The following is an 18,325-nucleotide window of genomic DNA, read 5'->3' as shown; positions in this document are numbered from 1 at the left end:
TTCGAATGCGCGATCTGATCAGCAAAATATACGCGCAGGCATAAGTTGCCGCGTCCTCGCGCCTGGGCTCGATATTTAATCTGCTTATTCATCCGACAAATTCTTCGCGACGGATGGCTCTGCATTAATTAATCAGAACTGCAGTGCTGGGACGACGGCGATACATACATGTGCGCGTACATCATTACGTGATTGATATGGGCGAAGAAGCCCGATCGATGAACATTTGGTTGCAAAGGTAAATTCAATTAGCACTTGGCCAAACTCAATCTATCGAATTGATCGGAGCGGCGATACAAGAGCGAAACTTGCGCGACCGAAACGGAACAATGTAAGTTGCGAATGGTGCAAGTGGCCAAGTACCTGGCAGTCGATGCAGCGGCAGCTGTCGCTGAGGGTGCAGGTCAGTCCGAGGATCTCAATGGCCTCTTTGTAGAGCTCGGTACTGGACTTGCGCTGTCGGCTGGGTGGCGAGGTCGGGGCGCTCACCGTGCCAGGCCGCCTGTTGCTCGTCGCCGAGTTGGACGCGCACGCGGACGAGGAGGACGACGACGTGGACGTGGACGAGAAGGAGGACGGCGACGAGGCCACTCCCGAGGCTAGGCCCGAAACCAGCTCTCTGCCCAACGACGAGGTGGACGTCGAGGAGCGCTGCTGCTGCTGCTGCTGCTGCTGTTGTTGCTGCTGCTGCTGCTGCTGCTGCCGCTCCTCCCGAGTGGCCGACCTGCTCACCAGCGCCCGACCCGCCGGCGACGCGAACAACTGCAGCATGTCCATGTCCTGCAACAGGCGCGGCCGCCTTCAAAGTTTGCTCGAATCTGCAGCCGCGGGCGATCGATCTGCCGAAGCGGAGCCGCGCCACGGCGGCGGCGGCGGCGGCGGCGGCGGCGGCCAATTTTTCATTCGAGGCGCAGGTTCCCGTGGCGAATTTCCTCGGCAAGTCGCGCAGGAGCTTTACAAGCGGCGCCTCCCCTCGGCTCCTTCACGGGCAAACTCCTCGCTTTGAAAGCCATTATTCCTTTAACGAGGAAAGTCCGGCGTGCGCACGCGAGAAAGTGCGAGAAAAGGGAGTGGGCAGAGGAAAGAATACCCGGGCTTATCTTTGGCTTTCACTTGCCCGCCTTGCCCGCGCTTCTCCGCTTGCCCCGCGCGCGTACGCTAAATTCGCGTTTCATCGACCGAGTAAGCTTGATTCCGGCGTATCGAGAGAGGCAGACGAATGGAACGGAATATCGCGCCGCGCAGACAAAGAAACGGAGCTCCGCGGCGGGAGCCGAGCGCGACTAAATGGAATAGATCGAATCGGGCGAGCGGGCGAGCGGGGAACTCTTCGGCTGGCGCGCCTCGCTGGAGCGCCACGCGGCGCCTCGGGCGCAACCTCGTCCGCGCGCGGACGCTTTGTACGTCTCGCGAGCGCACTCGTAACGTCTCGGGGCCGACGAGCGGACAATGGCGCTCGTCGTCGTTGCGCCGTCCGTCCCGTCCGGTGCGATCGCGAGCTAAGCGCTCGAGCTCGTAAAGCCCGCGAGATAGCCCGCCACGCCGCTGCCGAGCTCTCGTGATCGCGCCGAGGCGTCCCCTCGGCGAACCGACCGACCGTTCCCCGAGCTAAATATATCGAGCGAGCAGCGCGTTCGTACAATAGGGACCAACGGCCCGTCCACCAGCTCTGCGCCGTCTGAACCGCCGTCATCGATCATCGCCGCTGCAGAGCTCCGGACGGAGGACCCACTTTTCTCCGAGCGGTCCGTCCGCGTCGCACGGCCGATCGAGGCGGGCGGCCGCGCGTTGCGCATCCTCGAGCGTTCCTCCGAGCAGCCCCTTATCTATTTACCAGCAGAGCCATGCTGCATCGTACCACGGCTCTTGCTCGTTTATTTTCGCCGGTCGCAGCGTCCGAATTGCCCAGGGAGCAGCTCTATCGAGATCACTGGGATAGCGACGGATAAACATGGCGACGGTTGTACGTATGTATCCGTTATCGGCAAGGGCTGCAGGGTCGAGGCGTAAATTGAAAAGACCCGGCTGCCGCCGAGCAGTTCGCTAGCTGTGCGCGTAGGCGGCGAGCAGCGACTCGACTAGACAGCTGTGCGCCAACGACTCCTTGGGGGATCGGAGAAGCCAAGCCAAGCCTTGAGGTCGCATCAATTCAGCTCGAGCCTTATACTCCCAGCGCTGAACAATCCTCGCTTAGCATCCTTAAAACTTTCAGCCCTCTCTCTCTCTCTCTCTCTCTCTCTCTCTCGTTTCCCCTCGACTTGCGTTGTCAGCCAATCCTCGTATATATGACCGTCGATGGATTCACAGTTATAGGGCAACTCCATCGATCCCCAGGACAGTCTATACATTCTCCGTTTCAATGACCACTGCCGAGGGGTATACGTTGAATGACTGATGGTGATGGTGCTTCCAACCACGGCGAAAAATAATTATAATAATAGAGCGTCGTCAGCGCTTGTCTTCGCGACATACGCGCGACTTAATTGTGACTGCACACGCATACTCGTATTGGGTACGTCGGGCGTAATAGCCAACATTTTTCGCCTGGCCGGAAACGGAAATGTAAATATTGGAAAAAGCTCTGGTGCTACTCTCCGAGGGGGTATCGGGCGTTCGCGCTCGCCGTAATAACGCGCTCGTTAAAATAAAAAAAAATGGAAAAAATATGATCATAAAAGCTCGTCAGAAGCCGCGCTGACTGATTTCGATTATACGCGACAGTTACGGGCGCGCTGGCGTCTCTCGATATTGCCCTTATAAATCTTGTTCCACCGCTGCCGCGTTATCCCCGACAGACGCCGACACGGCGAGCTCCGAAGTAGCTTCGTTGATTACAGCGTGCCGAACGCCGCGAACGCGAGCTCCGCAAGCTCTCGAGGGCCGTGACGGGCCGGCGTTGACGCTCGAATTTACAAATGAACGCAATAGGATAGTGTCGCTGCATGCGGCGGCGGCGGCGGCAACGGCGGCGACGGCGGCGGCTCGGGAAAATCAATAGCGAAGAGCGCGCGCACGCAGCTCACTCGAAAGAGCAAGGTGCACGCAAAAATGGGCATGCGAGTGGAGCCGCGGTCGAGCGAAACAGCTGATTGATGCCGGCCGTCGCAACGACGCGATCACGGCAGACGCAGGCGTTGGCGTGGCCCCGATCGGCCGGCAATCAATCGCGGATTCCAAATGACAATAAGCACGGTGGCTTTCACTGCCGCGCTGTTGGTCCGCGGCCTCTAATGAGCCTAATTAAGTGAACGCGCGCGAATTTTAGGTGCCTCGTCGAAAGGTGCGCTATTCTAGGCAGCTTGACCGCTTTATTTATTATCGTAACGGAATTCTCGGACGTTTTATTTTTCCGGGAAATTGGCTTCCATAGATTGACTCTCAGCAGGTAGCCCGGCGGAAAGCCGCTTCAAAGAAATACTCTCTCGAGCACGCGTAAAGAGAGATTGATAGTGCCCTTAAAAAAAATGGAGGAGGGGGAGGAGAGCGAAATTTACGGAGCGGGATAACGTCTTCATCATCAGTGAGCTCGTGATGAATGGCACTTAGCGGCGCAATCTCTCGCGCCAGCTGCATATCAATTTCTCATAGGTGGAGAGGCGAAAAAGCGTTGAGCCGCGGGGAATTTTCGCGATGACGGCCGAGCGGCGTCCGCGCCTGGACCCTGGACCCTGGACCCAGCGCTGATCGAGCTTGCGACGCGCGCCACGTCGCGGCGTCTCTTTCTTCGCATCTCGCTCGGCTGCCGAGTCACAGTTCCTACGCTGCTCTTGTGCTCGCTTACCGGCAAGGACTCCGGGGTGTGATCCAACACGTAGATGCTGTTGGTGTAGCCGTAGAGCATCGTGTCGAGTTCTGCAACAGAGAACAATGATATTTAATAGAATGTATGTGCGACGAGAGATTTCGTGGGGCCGCTCGTGAAAGAGACCGTTATTGGTTATAGTTCGCGCGGTAAACGTAAAAAACTTATAAAAAATGGTGGCAGTAGCGCGCAGGCCGTATCGCGATATTGCCTGTAAAATTCACAGCTTTATCAGCCATGAGCATGGCATACATCAGCTGTAAAAGGGCGAGGGGAGCAGTAAGCAAATGACGCGGGCACCTATAGCCTAAGCAGTCGTTCCGAATGCCCCTGGATCATCCACGAAGTGCGGTCTGCGCGTCCCTTCGTCCACGGACCGAGTAGTCGCTTGAAAAGCGTCGCGTCCGCAGGACCACGCGCTCGCGGCTCTTTCTCCTCTCCCTATGCAGCTCCAACTTTCCATATCGCTCGGATACGCTTTTCGAAAAATCCTGTTTACGCTCGCGGCCGGCGTTACTTTGAGCGGTCGACACCGCTCAATGGAAAAATCAAATCATGGAAAAGCCGAGCACGCCGAGACGCGGCGGCGAGTCTGCGTTCTTGCTTTGCGCTTGCGTACAAAACGAAACGAACCGCCCGAGCGTTACTGAATTTCTGATAAAAGAACCATCGCCGCGGGAGCAAAAAGGGCAAAAGGAGATGAAATCAACCAACAGGCGAGCAGATCGATCTCCCAGCCGAGCCAGTAGCGCCCAAGTGATACGTCAATTGGCGATCGAAAGAGCACACGTGCACGCGAACATCGAAAGGGATGCTGAGCGCGCAACAACCTCGGTTCTGCTACGCGGGCAAAAAAGCGTGATAAATCCAGTGAACGCGCAACTAGCGTCATTTAGACAGAAACGTTGCCAAAAAGTTGGCTTCCCGATGTGCTGGGCCTATCAACTGCAATATATTCGCGGGTCGCGGAACGCCGCCGACCGAGCGAAAGAGTCGAGAGCCCGGCGGAATTCGCAGCCTCCCGCTCGGAAATTCCGTTCTAGACGAACGCCCGGAGGACCGTTCGAGATTTGCCGCTGATTCCTCGAGCGCGCCAAGATTGCATAATAACCGTCGATGCTCGACTCGCAACGATCTTTAAAGCGACGAAATGGGACGCGGGAAGCTGAAGCAGCGCGGCCACGGCGATAGCGCCGGGTCAGCAATGTCGGCGGCAATTCGCCTCGTTGTTCGTCCTCGGCGCTGGCGCTCCGGGGCGGCGAGGCCGAGGCCGAGGCAGATTTAACGAGAGGGCGGAACCCGAGCGCGAACGGGACGAGTGAGTTTCCGGTCGGCTGCAGCCGCGAGTCGCCGCGTGAGCTGCGCAGTGGAGCGGAAACGGCCAACGAATTTGTCCGCGCGGTGCGGTCGGCGCGGCGCGTTTGCCGCGGCTCGCGCTCGAGGCCGATGCGGGCGAGTCGGGCGCTCGCCGCTGGCTCCCGCTGGCGTTCGGAATCCCATCGGCGGGCCAGGGCCGCGCTCTCGAGCCCTCGAGGCCGGCCGACGTCGCGCTCGCCGTACGGTCGCGTGGAAATTGCGAGCGAGCCTCGGTCGTTAGCGCGCTTGCCTCCGCGCCCGTCGACGCGCGAATCAATTTGTGGGCCCGACGCGTCAGTCGCAGCTGCGCCCGCGCCGTTTACCGAGCCGATGTTTCCAGCGTCGACGCGCTGCCGCTGACGCGCCGTTCGCTCGCTCACCGCCGAGGGCTCCGCCGGTCGGTCCCCCCCTTTGCCGCTCGACCGTGGAGCCGGGCTGCAGCTCGCCCCGAACGAGCGCGATAACGCAGCTCACTGGGCAATTCGCTGCGCTTATCGCGCTCGCGGCGCGCGCTGCGCTGCACTTCCATTGCGAGCACTCGCGCGCGTAACGTAACGGCTATCCGTCTGGAGGCGCCTGCGAATTAGCGGCGTATCGATGTCGGAAACACGCGCATATCGATGTACTCGAAGTGCGCGCGCGCGCGCAGCAGCCCCTATCCAGTTTCCATCGTCCAACTCAGCTTTTGCGATACGGTCGTGGCGCAGCAGTCGAAATTCAAACTCGCACGGCTCTCTCTCGAGGATCGAAGAATTGGGTTTCCAGGATCATGCGCAGGTTGCTCGGCAGCGCGACCGAGTTGGGAAAGCTGCTGTTCTTTTCAGCATGCTGCTGTTGAAAACTACTGCCACAATGCACCATTGTTGCTGACAGCCGAAGCGGACGCGATAATTTGGACGCGAGCTCGAGAAAGGGACTTTTGTCGTTGTTTCTCGGTGTGACACGTGAATAGCTGCTCGCGGCACGGTACGTCCACCGAGACGAGTACCTACCTCGCGAGTATTTATTTGATCGATAAATCAAGCAAAGCCGACAGTAGGCCGCGGACAGGAAGACCTCGACTGAAAAATGAGCCTTGAGACCAGGATGTCTTCTCGCTCTCTCGACTCGCGTCCACTTCCGCATTGGCTGCGGCATTAAACATTTGAGCTTCCCCATCAATTGCGTATACCGAGGACTACATTCCAGCTGCTACGTAGGTCGAGTGTTCTTTCGATAAGCGCGCACGAGCACACAGAGAGGGGGAGAGAGAGAGAGAGAGGCAGGAAGCGAAACGGAGGCGCGCACTATGTCAGTTTGGAAACTGTAAATAATCCACGGCCCAGTCTGGCGCGTGGCTCGACGTCCAACGAAAACTCCCCGCTTCATTGTTATTCTTTCAGCTGGAACGGCGAGCATCGGGTTTAATTGGCTACGCAAGGTACACGCGCAGTCGAGAGCGAAAAGCTCGCTGCAGTCGTCTGCCGTCGTCCCGGCGAGTACCTCTGAATGGGCCGCGCGCGATGTATTATACAGGTATTAACGCGGCGCGCACGGACAATACCGGCCGTTGAGAACGGTCAGGTCAACGCAGCGTCTGCCTCTGCGCGCGCGCGCGCGCGCGCCGGACAATACTTTTCGCGCGCTAATTACAGATGCGGGGCTTTTCAAGCCGGGACTCGTCGAGGAGTACACTCGCCTGAGTGCAAAACTTTCCAGCGATGCTTAAGCCCTATGACCGTTTCATGGCCTACTAATGAAATGAAGATTGAGGAAACGGAAAAAGAGAGAGCCCGAAAGCAAAAGCGAGGGAGAGCCCCGGGTCTTATTAAAAGTTAATTATGAAAAGTACAGCTTGGCCATTCGAGCTTGCTCGCCTTTATCGCAGCTGCGCTTGTTTGCCTTTCGGTAAATAATGAACTTTTCCAGTTACATTATTCAAAGCGCCAGAAGCTTAAGAACTTTTTTGCAAGCTGGAGGCCTCCCTGTCGCCTCTGTTCTTTAAGCTTGGCGTGATCGCGCGCAATTCCGGAGGCTCTGCACAATTTATTAGCCGCATTCGACGCCCAAGCTCGCCTGTTTTATTGAAACAAGGCCAACAAAAATAAAGAAAAGAGAGAGAGAGAGAGAGAGAGAGCGACGGAAGGGGGCGAGGGGGTGGCAAAAAGTTTGCTCTCTCGCGGAAGAGCAAGAGGACATTAGTTACGCCGCATTAGTCTTCGCCGCCAACGCGCGGCAAACAAAACACTGCGCCAAACGGCAGCCGCGCAATCTATAAATGTCCCCTTCCGAATTCCAGCTATTAGGCTTACAAGCCACGTTAGCCCGCAGCTCTTTTCCCTTCATGAAATTCTAATGGAATAGAAAAATCCGCTGTTCCGCTCTTCCGAGGAATTAAGCGGGAATTAAAGCCGAGCGCCTATCCGCTTCTTTTCCTTTTTCAATTGTCTTCTTTCTCCGGCGTCGCGCACGCGCGCGCGCTCTAATGAAATAGCTCGGCGCCCCGAGCGCGGGAAGCCACGACGAGCGCGAGCAGCCGAGCACAGTTTGACGATCGGGACGCGCCTTTCGCGTAGTTTACCCTGGTATAATGGACGTGCCGATGGGTATAGACAGCCGCGGGGCGAGACGGGGGGCGGCTGGCAATTTCGCCCGGCGCGGCTGATTTGCAGGGTTACGCGAGGCACGCGGGCGGCCCGAGCCGTGAGAGTCGCGCGCCACGGCTGCGAGGCGTCGCCGCGGCGAACGGCCAGTTAATTTGTCGGTCGCTCGAGCGCACGGCCTGCCGGCGTCGCTCGCGACAAGCCCCGAACGCCGTAAACGCCGGCGCGACAAGGCTGCGATCGCGTGGCAATAAAATAGCCGCGGCTAAACGGCCGGCGAAGGTGGGAGGGCGAGCGAGCGGGCGCAGCCTGCGCGATTGCGCATGAAAAACTACGCGCCGGCTGTGTATCGGGCGCGCCGTCGCAGGCATTATCCGCGCGGATAATTGCGTCGATAAATTAGCGTGGAAACGCAAGTCTCGCGGCGCCGCTCTGACAGCTGCAAAGAGCTCGCCGGTGTATCGAAGCCAGTAATCGAATTTAGCAACGAGCCCGAACACCCCGCAGGCGGCGGAACGCGCGGCCCGACTCCGCTCGGCCGCGGCATAAAAACCCAAGCCCTATGCGCGCGCTCGTATAACTGCGGCACGGCTTTAATGGAACTGGCACGGCCGCGGGGGAGGACGCGGGCTGGGCGTTACTCGAGCACAGCGCGACTGCCCGGCGCACTGCGAATACTCGTTCGCCGTGGCGTCGGGTCAATGCGTCCGAGTGCTTGCGAGCTCTCGGCCGACGAGAGACACCCGAGGAGTACACTCGCGGCCAGCTGCAGCGACATCGGGGCAGAGGGCGCGACACGACGCCGCCGAGTGTTTCCTCCGCATTCGACTGTTTCTCCGTCCCAGGCTTATCGGTCGGATCAGACCGTTCCGTTGCCTTCGCACAAGCATCTAGCGAGCAACGGGTCGCGTGACATTGCTACTCGAATAGATCATCGCTATCTTGATACAGATCGAACGCCGTCGCGAAAAGTCCTGCGTTATTTAACGACTTTTCAAGCGGCGAGCAGAAGGATGATTTATTAATGTGGCGCTTATTACCGCCACAACAATAGCGAACGAGAGCAAAAAAGCCGAAGAAATGAAAAAATGTAGTTCGCCTTCGACGCAGCCTAGAAAATGTAGCTTGGAATATACTGGGAGAGCCGTATCGGGCGATTGAATCGATCGATCGGATGAGAGTGTTGGCTGCCGAGCGGATCTACCGGCTAGAAGCGAGAGACGAGAACGAGGATTATATTAGCAGTGGCTGCGATGAGATCAGTGGTGAGCGGCAAATGATAAGAAGCGGCAGCACGTGCGGCTATCGGCGGGAGCCAGCGGCGCGAAGCCGCGGCGGCGGCGCGCGCGCGCGCCAGCACGACGAAGAGCGGGGCGCGTGCGGACCCGGGGGAGAGAGAGAGCGAGAGAGAGAGAGAGAGAGCCGGCTAATAGAACTGATAATAGCGAAGTGGGGCTCGCTCTCTCGGCCTTTTACGCAGATTGAAAAGCTCGGGCGGCAGTCGGGAGACGAGCGAGCGCTCCGTTGGCCGGTCAGTTGGCCGCCAACCCCGAAATCAGCAGCAGCATGTCCAAGCGCGAGGAGGCCGGGCTGATCGCCTACGAGATCCTCGGGCGGGAGCACGTCGAGGAGGCGACCAACCTGCAGATCGAGTCGTCCTTCCAGGAGTGCCTGACCATCGGCTTCGGCATCGCCGACATCCCCGGCGGCACCGATCACGACGGCTTCGCCAGCCTCCTCGGCAGCATCCTCGACGACGGCCTCAGCCTCGGCGCCTTCGACACCAGCTCCGGCCAGCTCGTCGGCGTCTGCTTCAACAAGCTGCACGTGAGTCGCGCTCGGCGCTCTCGGCCGACTGTTTGCCATTCTCGGCGGGGCGCCTGCCGCTCCACTCGCTTCGGCAAACAGAGCCGGCCTTAAACAAGCGCGCTGCTATTTTCGCGGTTTCCCTGCTCTTCTCTGCTCTTCTCTGCTCTTGCCTGCCGCGCTCCGCCCCAGCCCGAGCCGCGCGCTACCGCTAAAATCACTTTGGCGCCGGCCCCGAGCTCGCTGTCGCACTCCTCCGCTCGGACTGCAGCGGCCCGCCGCACCGACTCGTCGGCCGAAAGATTAGCGCTAGCCCGACGATTGCGTAAGCTCCCTTTATCAACTGTTGCAGACCAAAGCCGAGCGCGACAGTGCAGCGCCACTGGAGGAAAACGTCGAGGAGAACATGAAGCACCCGGCCACCCTTGACCTCATGCGGTTCATCTTCAAGGTAACGCGTCTTTGCGAACGGAGGCGGGCCTTTCGAGAGCGCGTCGCCAAGCGTCGCCGATGCGGTTATCAACTCGCGCTTGAATCGACAGCGAAGCCCGCGCGTAAAGCTAGCGAGGCACCGCCCGCGTGTCTGTTCGGCCGCGCCGACTCGCCGTCGGGATTCGCACGCAAAAGTGGAAATAGCGTGCGTCCGTGTACTTTGACACTTGAAAGAAAGAATGGGGCTAATGTCTTCGCAATGTCAAAGCGTACGGTGCGGCTCGTACATACATCCGACTGGATTAGCTCGTCACGGTTCGCGCCGTAATAATCACCTTATTCGATTCTGCCGAGTGGGTTCGTTTCATTGTCTCGAGCGGGCATTGTGTGGAGAAGGCTCGCTGCCATCGTCGACTCAGACGCAAAATCAGGGCTTTCGGATGGCCGTCACGATTCCAAGCATTGAAGTACAGCGGTGAAAGAAGGCGACGATATCGCGATAGCTGGCATTATAGCTGTCGGCCGCCGAGATCAAAGTCAATCTGCATTGAAAGTTGGAAGGCGGAAACAATCTCGACGGCGCTATAAAGCCGCTAATTAAGTCAGAGGTTTCGCGATAAACGCGCGCACGTTCGCGCTAATCACTCATTACAATGGCGCCGCGATGATCCTTGATTAGAGCAGGTGCAAACTGGGACACGAGGTCAATATCACCGAGTCGCGTGGCGTCGCTATTTCGCTGTGGCTGTCTCCGTTTTGTCCCCGCGCGCGCAGCCTCAGATCAAGCGAACTTGGCAGTCTTCGAATGGAACCGAAGAAGGTAGCAGCCCATGAATACGTCCGAGAGCCGTAATATGATTAATCGGCACGCGGCTCCATATCCGTATCCTTGACACTTTTTACGCGCGAGATCTGCCGATTGGTTATCGATGCCGTCAGCGGCTCGCTCACACTCGCACTCTCCGGCGCGCGCACGATCTATCTACATGACAATGCGAGATAGAGCGCGCGCGTTCCGGCGCAGCTGCCTTCGGATCCGATCGAGCGCCGCGAGCTTATTTTCAGCTGCAACGGCCGTTCCCTCGCGGAGGCATAGTCGCGCACCTTCTCACGACGTCGCGACGTCGGAGTTGCAAAGGCTGTCGAGTCGACTGACGAAAAAAATGCAAAACATTCGATACGCTAATCGGATAGCGGCTGGCTCTGATGCAAGACCTCGATGCATGCGCTGCCGCTCTCTTTCGCAGACACACGAACACGCGCGCGCGCGGCCAATTACAATGAACTGGCTCGGCGGCGGCGGCGGCTATCGCGCGGGATCAAGCCTCGGAAAAGCGCAGCGCGATCTAAGGTTTCCGCGCGGCGCCGAACGTCGCGCGACACGTAACGCTCTTGCGTTTTCTCCGGTGCCGTGTATTCCGTCCATGCTCTCTGCGCCACGAGCCGTCCCTCCCCCAAGAGCGACGACGTCCCGACGCGCGGCTAATTGGCTCGCGCGCGCGCCCCCGCGCCGCTGCCGGATACAACTATCGTCGGCTAATTTTTCTGTTTGCCTCGCGCGCGCGATCCTCGGGCGATTATTCTCCCGCCGGATTTTCGGCCGCCAATCGTCGCGGCTGCAGCTCGGACTGTTCGGCCGGTACGCGCGCGACGTGTTTACCCGACGGAATTGCGTTTACCGGTCGCCTATTACGCTACGTTTTGTCAACGATAGAGCCACCTCTTTCTTCCTTTTTCCGGGGCTATCGGTTTATTTGCCCGCGCTCAAGCAACTGCTCGCGCCGCGTCGACGCGCAGTCCTAATATTTGCTCCGGTAAGCGATCTATCTGGTAAACGAGAAAGGCAAAGCGGCCGAGGGACGATTGTGATTTGTGCGATTGCGATGGCAGCTGGAGTCGAGCGTGGACGTGTTCGAGCACTACGGCGTGACCACGGCCCTGGAGGTGTTCTACATAGGCGTGGACTCGAGGTACCGGCGCTACGGGGTCGGCCGCTCGCTGATGCGCTCGAGCCTGGAGCTCGCGCGCAAGCTGGCCGTCGAGAGGCGGCTACCGCCGCCGGAGATCGCCTACGCGGTGTTCACCTCCAACTACAGCCAGGCGCTCGCCGAGCAGTTCGGCTTCGAGTGGCTGCACAGCCTGCGCTACGACCAGCAGCGCTGCTACGACGGCAAGCTCATGTCCGAGCGGATAGGCCCTCTGCACCAGACGGCCGTGCTCGCCGGCAGGCGGCTCTGATCCCTCGGCGGACTGCCGGCCGCGCATCCCTCGGCGGACGCCTCCCCCTCCCCCCCACCTCTCTCCGCGCTGCCGCGCAAACAGCCTTCGACTTTGTCGCTGAGTGCGCGCTGCCCGGCCGTGCTTCCCGTGACAAAGCGCGCCTCGTTACGCGCGGCTCGCGTCCGCGCTGCTTTCTCGTCGGCCTAATGACGCCGCACTCGCATCTCAAATCCTTGTGTCCGCCAACCGCCGTGGACAACAGCTGTCACCCGCTGACTCGGAGGGGAGCTTTGAAGAAGCGAAATATCGTACGGCTACTCCGTAATTGTAAGATAGCTTCCATTTGCATAATAGTCATTCAGTTAACAGCCTATTATCGCGCACCGTCAAGATCACTATCGTTGCGCGCGGCTGCCTAATATCGCAAGTCCTTTATTCGGAAATCCAGCCCGCCGATGATCTTTTATTATACTTTCCAAGTGAGATAGTCGACGGTACGTTTGAGTTCGAGGTTTCGAATGAAAAATGGCTTGTGCAATTGCAATTACAGGATGAAATCGCTGCTGCTGCCGCTGCTGTCGCTGCTGCCGCTGATGTATGATTCGAATAAATTAATATTTAAGATTTTCAACTTGACTCTTCATTTTCTGTGACACACCTCTCGATCCCAACTACCAGTGCATGGATTATTTGCATCTAATGACGGATTTCTCACGGTCGGCAATCGTTGAGCAACTGCTAATTGATCGGCCAATTAACAGCTGCTGCTTATCCAGACAATGAAGACTCTTTGCCGATATGAGATTTTTTGTTTACTGTCTCGGGATTTTCGTCCACACTGGATCACAATTGCGCGAGCGAAGCCAAGAGGAAAGGAGGACAGCAGTGACGAAGCAAAAATCACGATGTCGGAGGTCCGACTATTATTTAGAGGCGTGGACAAAAAAGAAAGAGAGAAAGGCCCGCAGGCTACGAGCCACCAGTCACACAGTTTGGCGACGAGAGCGGGAGAGAGAGAGAGAGAGAGAGATAGCTGCCGACCGCGCTACGTTGGCAAGACAAGGGGAGTCCGTCGCTTCCGTTACTTATAGGAAACGAGAGCGGATAAACCTCGTTGCGCTGCAGTCCGCGCGTCGGATTAATTGATGTTCCGGAGAGGGTCCAGCGCGCGGGGCAAAGAGGCAAAAAGCTGCATCGCTCATCGGCGATCCGCGCGTGCCACGTGGCTGCGGCGTTGTGCTCTCTCTATCTCCTTCTTTCTCTCTCTCTCTCTCTCTCTCTCTGCCTCGTTCGTCGAGCGTGGCCGACGCGCGGATCGATGCCGCGGCGACGCTTCCGCCTTTTGGTCCCTTTCTCTCTCGCGCGACGCTCGCCCATCTCCGCGCCTCCGCCCCAGCCCAGCCGATTATTATTTCTTTGCGAGAGGCGCGTCGTCGAGCGTCGATGCGACGCCTTTCGTCGACGCTACGCTCGTTCCCTGCCCTCTGCTCGCGCGCCTCTGCTCCTCCCGGCCGTGCTTTGCCCCACATAACTGCGCATGACGTCAGCGCACAATTCCGACGCCGAGCGCTTAGACATAATGTACTGCGAGGGCCCGTGATATTCAATTTCTCGCCAAATTTGCGCCTCGCCGGAGCGAGAATCCATCGTCGCCGCGCACGCGTTTCTCGCTCGCGTAACCGATTGATTTTATATTGTTTCGCGGCGATTTTATCGCGCGAACGAGCTCCGCGAGAAGCGCGAGGGTGAGGCGAGCGTCGCCGGCGCTGCGCCTTAGGAGCTACGATATTTTTCTTTGAAATCCTGCAGCTCGGCTTCAATTGCGCATGCCGAGCGGCCCCCGCGCAAACATTGCTTTGTTTAACGAGGCTCTGATTAACAGCCCGCTCGCGTTTCAATTTTCATTCCGATTTTCATTAGCCAACTCATTAATGCGTATGCGCCCGCGCGCGGCATCCGTAAATAAAGGTCGCTTGCATATTCGCACGCCGTTTCTCTCGCCGTCTGCCGCTCTCGAATATTTCTCGACTGCAGCTCTTTCCCCAATACAATATACCTATGCGAGCGAAGAAAAGCTTCCGATGTCTGTGGCAGCTGTCCGTCAACGTTCAAGTAGTACTCAACGCGGACGCCGATTACCTGTTGATTTCTACTCTCAGCGAGAACATCCGCGGAATGAATAACGTCAGATTGATCAATTAACGCTGCTTAGGGCTCTTGGAACAAAAGCGATTTCTAATGGTGAAGCAAGAAAATGCAAGGGTCTGAGTGGACGTGCTACGCATCATCGATTGTCCAATGAGCAATGATAACCGCAACGTCGGTAGCCTCACTATACTGTTTCGACGCACGGCAGGTCGTATCGATGGGGAAAGACGAGCACATAAAAATACAGAGGGTAAAGCGAGCGAAAACAAAGAGTACGACTATTTTTAAAGCGTCTGAAATACATGCATCGCTTCCACGGAAAGGCCGGAAGAGACAACACAGAACCGAGCCTTCGCTTCAGGCGGCGATGGCTGCGTTAAATTTAGCCTCCAGCGAGAGGACTGCGAATAAGTCTTTCCCTTACGAGAAAATTTCATTAGCCTTCTACCGTCGTCGTCGTCGTCACCGCCGCCGCCGCCGACGCCGCCGCCACCGCCACCGTCGTCCTCGTTGTCGAGAAGAAAAGGCCGCGGCTTAGATAAAGCCGAGGCCATAATTTAATTACAAGACGTAAAAAATAGCCATATACCACCTTGCCGGCTGGGCTGGGCTCAGCAGCTGAATCGCCGACCCTGCACAGATAGCGAGCGAAGCGATACGCGCTGTAAATTATTCCTCGCGCGGACCCGAGAGACAGCTGCACGTGCGCAGATCAAGCGGTGGGATTTCCTTTAGCTGCGAGGCTCATCTGCCGAGGACAATCGCGCCGCGGCCGCGAGAAAAGATCCGGCGTGAGTTCGCTTTCTTTCAAAGTCTTACTAGCTCCGGCCATCTGCTCAGCTCACTTGTATCATTGCAAAAATAACCGAGCGACGGTTTCGTCGCTCAGATCGCTGCAAGCTCTCCCGGGAGTGTGTACTCGGCTTCAGGAGCAGCAGCGGCACTTTGTTTATTTACTCTGGTCGGAAGCAGAATGAAGTAGAAAAGGTTCGTGAGAGAGAGGGGGGGTGGGGGAGAGGGAGAGGACGCGGGCGAGACGGGGAGGGGACTTTCAGTAGACTTTGAGCTGACTTTGCGAGCGGCGAAAGTTGAGAAAAAAGAGACTTGAGTCGAGGTGGACTAAAGCAGCAAGCCGGCTCCGTTCCACGCTTTCGCGATAAACTAAAGGAAAGCTGCTTTGGGCCAAGCGAAGAGATCGCGGGCGTTAGTCCTAACTGGAGCCACGTCGCCGGAGAATAGACAGCCGGCGTTCGAGGCGAGCTGCGCGCTCAGCGACTGCACAGCGAGGATTACGGCAGACATTGTGAGATACGCACCGGAAGGTGTGCAGGGCGTCCTGGCGGCCTCGACGAGGTCCTCGCGGCTGCCTGGAGGCGCTTCTAGCATGGCTGCGGCGCTGCTCGTCGATGTCTTAACGCACAGCAGGCTCAGCGCTGCAACAGTCGGTTATCTCTTATTACGCGCGGCGGATCCTCCGGATGCGCATTCTATAGTTGCAATTACTGGTCGTCGGCTCGCCAACGATACCCCCGAACTGGCGCGACGCGATTATTGCAAAAACATAGGCTGCCGGCGCAATTACCATTTGCGAGTCTTACGCGCGCTCGAAACAATCGGTAATCAGCGGAGATGACGACGTAGATAGACTCCGCAGCACTATTCGCCTCAAAAGTAAGAGTGTAATTACGATTAACATGCAGCCTTGATCAATCAGCTCAATCGAGTCGAATCTGATTTATGCAGCTATTGTCGCGCGTCGCCGCAGCACGCGACGTCGTGCGCTCATCGCCTCTCTCTCTCTCTCTCGCTATCGCTATCAGCTAATCTCTACCAGCTATCAAGCAAGTTTTATTCTACTGTATCGGCCGATATGCAATCTTGGTTGCAATGAATAAACACCGACGTTTATTAATTCCTCGCGTTATCGCCGTCATCCCACTCGACTCAGCCTCTGTCGACACGCGCGCAGCCTTATTGTGTCGCGCTACAAAGTTATCCTTTGTAGCAGGCTTTTATTGTATCCCACGACAATGTTCGGATGACAATGAGCGACGCGACGCTACTTAGCGACGAGCGCTTGTTTTTAATGCGGCCTCGCGAACAATTTCGCCGGGCCACGGCGCGCCAAGGGCAGCGAGGAGGGCACTCGAGTCGCGGAGTAAAATGGGCCGCGCGTTCAATGGCACGAACTGCCCGGAATAATGATGGAAAGCTGCCCGTAACGATCTACGTGTACGTCCGCGCCGGAGACGTTGCGAAGCATTTTTTTTTTTTTTGCCGTTTGGAGATTTGCCGATGGTTTTTGCGCCGCGGGCAGTGCCCGCATACATATTTATGCTCGCGTATGGTCGCAGACGACCTTTTACCCTTTCGCTCTGTCTCTCTCTCTCTCTCTATCTCTTGCTCTCTCCCCGCTGTTGATGTTAACATTCGCTACCGGCAAATTTCATTCTGACGAGTCTGCTCTCTTCGTTCCTTTCAGCTGCGGCGACTACGTCGCTTTCAAGCGATATCGCACGGTGCTCGTTTCCTCTGTTCGTTGACTGACGCGCGCGCGCGCGCGCGCAAGTCCGCTCGGGCGGCGCGCTGCAGTCGATTGAATTGTGCGCGCTACTTTTACTTCTTTCAGTCGGGGTGTGCGTCTGTCTTTGTCTCCCGGCTAGCTCTTCCGTTGTTCATTCGCGGCGCGCTCTGCAGCTTTGCGTGGTCATGATTTTTTGATGCCCGCGCGCTCGCTCGCTCGTCCCCGTTCCGGGCTGCATTTGTCGCAGCGACTTATCAGCCGAAATAATACGCGCATATCGCTCGTGAACGCTCCTCTTTGTACATTGTCCCTCCCGGCGATCGCGCTTTTGTAAACGCATCCACGTGCAATCATTTCGACTCCGATAGAAATGGCATTGTTCATTTCGTCCGAAAAGAGGAAAACGTACATTTGTTTGCCTGGAAATAACGCAGCTTATTCCCAACCGATCCCGGTTCTCCGACGCTCAAGTGTCATTTGGCGCACTAGTGCGCGCGCGAAAAACGGAAGCAAGAGCCGCGCGCCGAGCAGCTTAATTTTTCACAAATTAAAAAAGAAAAAAAGAGTGCAAAACGATTAGACGAGACTTTATCCCCGCTGCAGATCTGGAAAAACGTGTTAGACAAAAGGGGCCGAGGGACGGAGGGGGCGGGGGGAGCGTCGCGCGCCGGTGGCCTCTTTTTTGCCAAATGTTTGCCGAAAGCACGCGCGCGGGAGTGGGGGGGGGGGGGGGGGCGATCGTTCGACTACTGCAGGCGAAGCGGAGGACTAGTTGGCGTGTCACGCGCAACGGGTATGTTTTAATTAAATTTTCAAAGAGGCTGCAGCGCGAAATAATGCAAAGCCCGGCGCCCGCGTGCCCGCTGGCCGCGCGCTCGCACGTACGCGCCTTATTTTTGCAGAGCGGTCGTGATTCAGCGGCGCAGCCTGGGCCGTGGCGGCAATTCACCTGCTGCTATTATTTCGGGATGTGCGATTTTCGGGGTGGCGGACGGCTGCGAGACGTCGCTGAAGCGGCGCGCCGTCGTCTGGCCGATTCTTTTATTTGTCACGCTGCGCCGCTACATATTTGACGACGACAGCTGAGCTCGAGCGACGAGCTAAAAATTACGCGTCTCGCGCAGTGGCGGACGAGACTCGCGAGCTGTCGGGCACGGAGGGGCCAGAGCGTGGCGACTATTAAGCCATTGAAGAAATTCACGTTCCGCGATGGGCTTCGAGGTCGATTTGATGTGGCAAGTGGAAAAGCCGCCTTGCTCAGGCCCGGCTATATTGGATTGACTGGCTTTTCGCCGAGTCCAAAAACTTTCCCCAAGTCTTGCAGCTCTGGCGGCCTCTCGTTCGCTTTGAGCGCTCTCCGTCGGTCGCTCGATCCGCTTCGTTTGAACTCGATCGGCTATATACTACTGCGCTTTGTAGTGCGATTCTCCGTTCGGGTTTTATAAGTCGCGCGCG

The 18,325-nt window shown here is 57.6% G+C and overlaps 2 protein-coding genes across 4 annotated transcripts in view; one reads left to right on the top strand and one right to left on the bottom strand.

Annotated features, from left to right (window-relative positions):
• LOC131665892 (T-box protein H15-like) overlaps nucleotides 1–18,325 on the bottom strand; it is a 43,310-nt gene that overhangs the window by 2,614 nt on the left and 22,371 nt on the right. Inside the window, exons 3-5 of one of the 2 annotated variants that reach the window (XM_058938116.1) lie at nucleotides 15,663–15,779; nucleotides 3,782–3,852; nucleotides 364–780 (exon numbers count right to left, since the gene is read on the bottom strand). In XM_058938116.1, coding sequence (XP_058794099.1) covers nucleotides 364–780; nucleotides 3,782–3,852; nucleotides 15,663–15,732 — 558 coding nt within the window. In that variant the 5' untranslated portion in view covers nucleotides 15,733–15,779. The remainder of the gene's footprint in view (nucleotides 1–363; nucleotides 781–3,781; nucleotides 3,853–15,662; nucleotides 15,780–18,325) is intronic. The other variant, XM_058938117.1, reaches the window with a different exon arrangement.
• On the top strand, nucleotides 9,212–12,742 carry LOC131665890 (uncharacterized). Of its 2 annotated transcripts, none has more exons than XM_058938115.1 (3): nucleotides 9,212–9,571; nucleotides 9,906–9,997; nucleotides 11,869–12,742. In XM_058938115.1, exons 1-3 carry the CDS (start codon nucleotides 9,307–9,309, stop codon nucleotides 12,214–12,216), a joined length of 705 nt encoding a protein of 234 aa, XP_058794098.1. In that variant the 5' UTR covers nucleotides 9,212–9,306; the 3' UTR covers nucleotides 12,217–12,742. The 2 variants fall into 2 exon arrangements, with proteins under 2 accessions (XP_058794098.1, XP_058794097.1); XM_058938114.1 differs by having other exon boundaries at nucleotides 9,217–9,567; nucleotides 9,899–9,997.

Source organism: Phymastichus coffea, unplaced genomic scaffold (genome assembly GCF_024137745.1).
Source record: "Phymastichus coffea isolate CEN01 unplaced genomic scaffold, Cenicafe_Pcof_1.1 PCOF00055, whole genome shotgun sequence".
NCBI lineage: Eukaryota > Metazoa > Arthropoda > Insecta > Hymenoptera > Eulophidae > Phymastichus > Phymastichus coffea.
The sequence above is the reverse complement of the archived record's forward strand: the minus strand, read 5'-3'. Positions and strand labels throughout refer to the sequence as shown.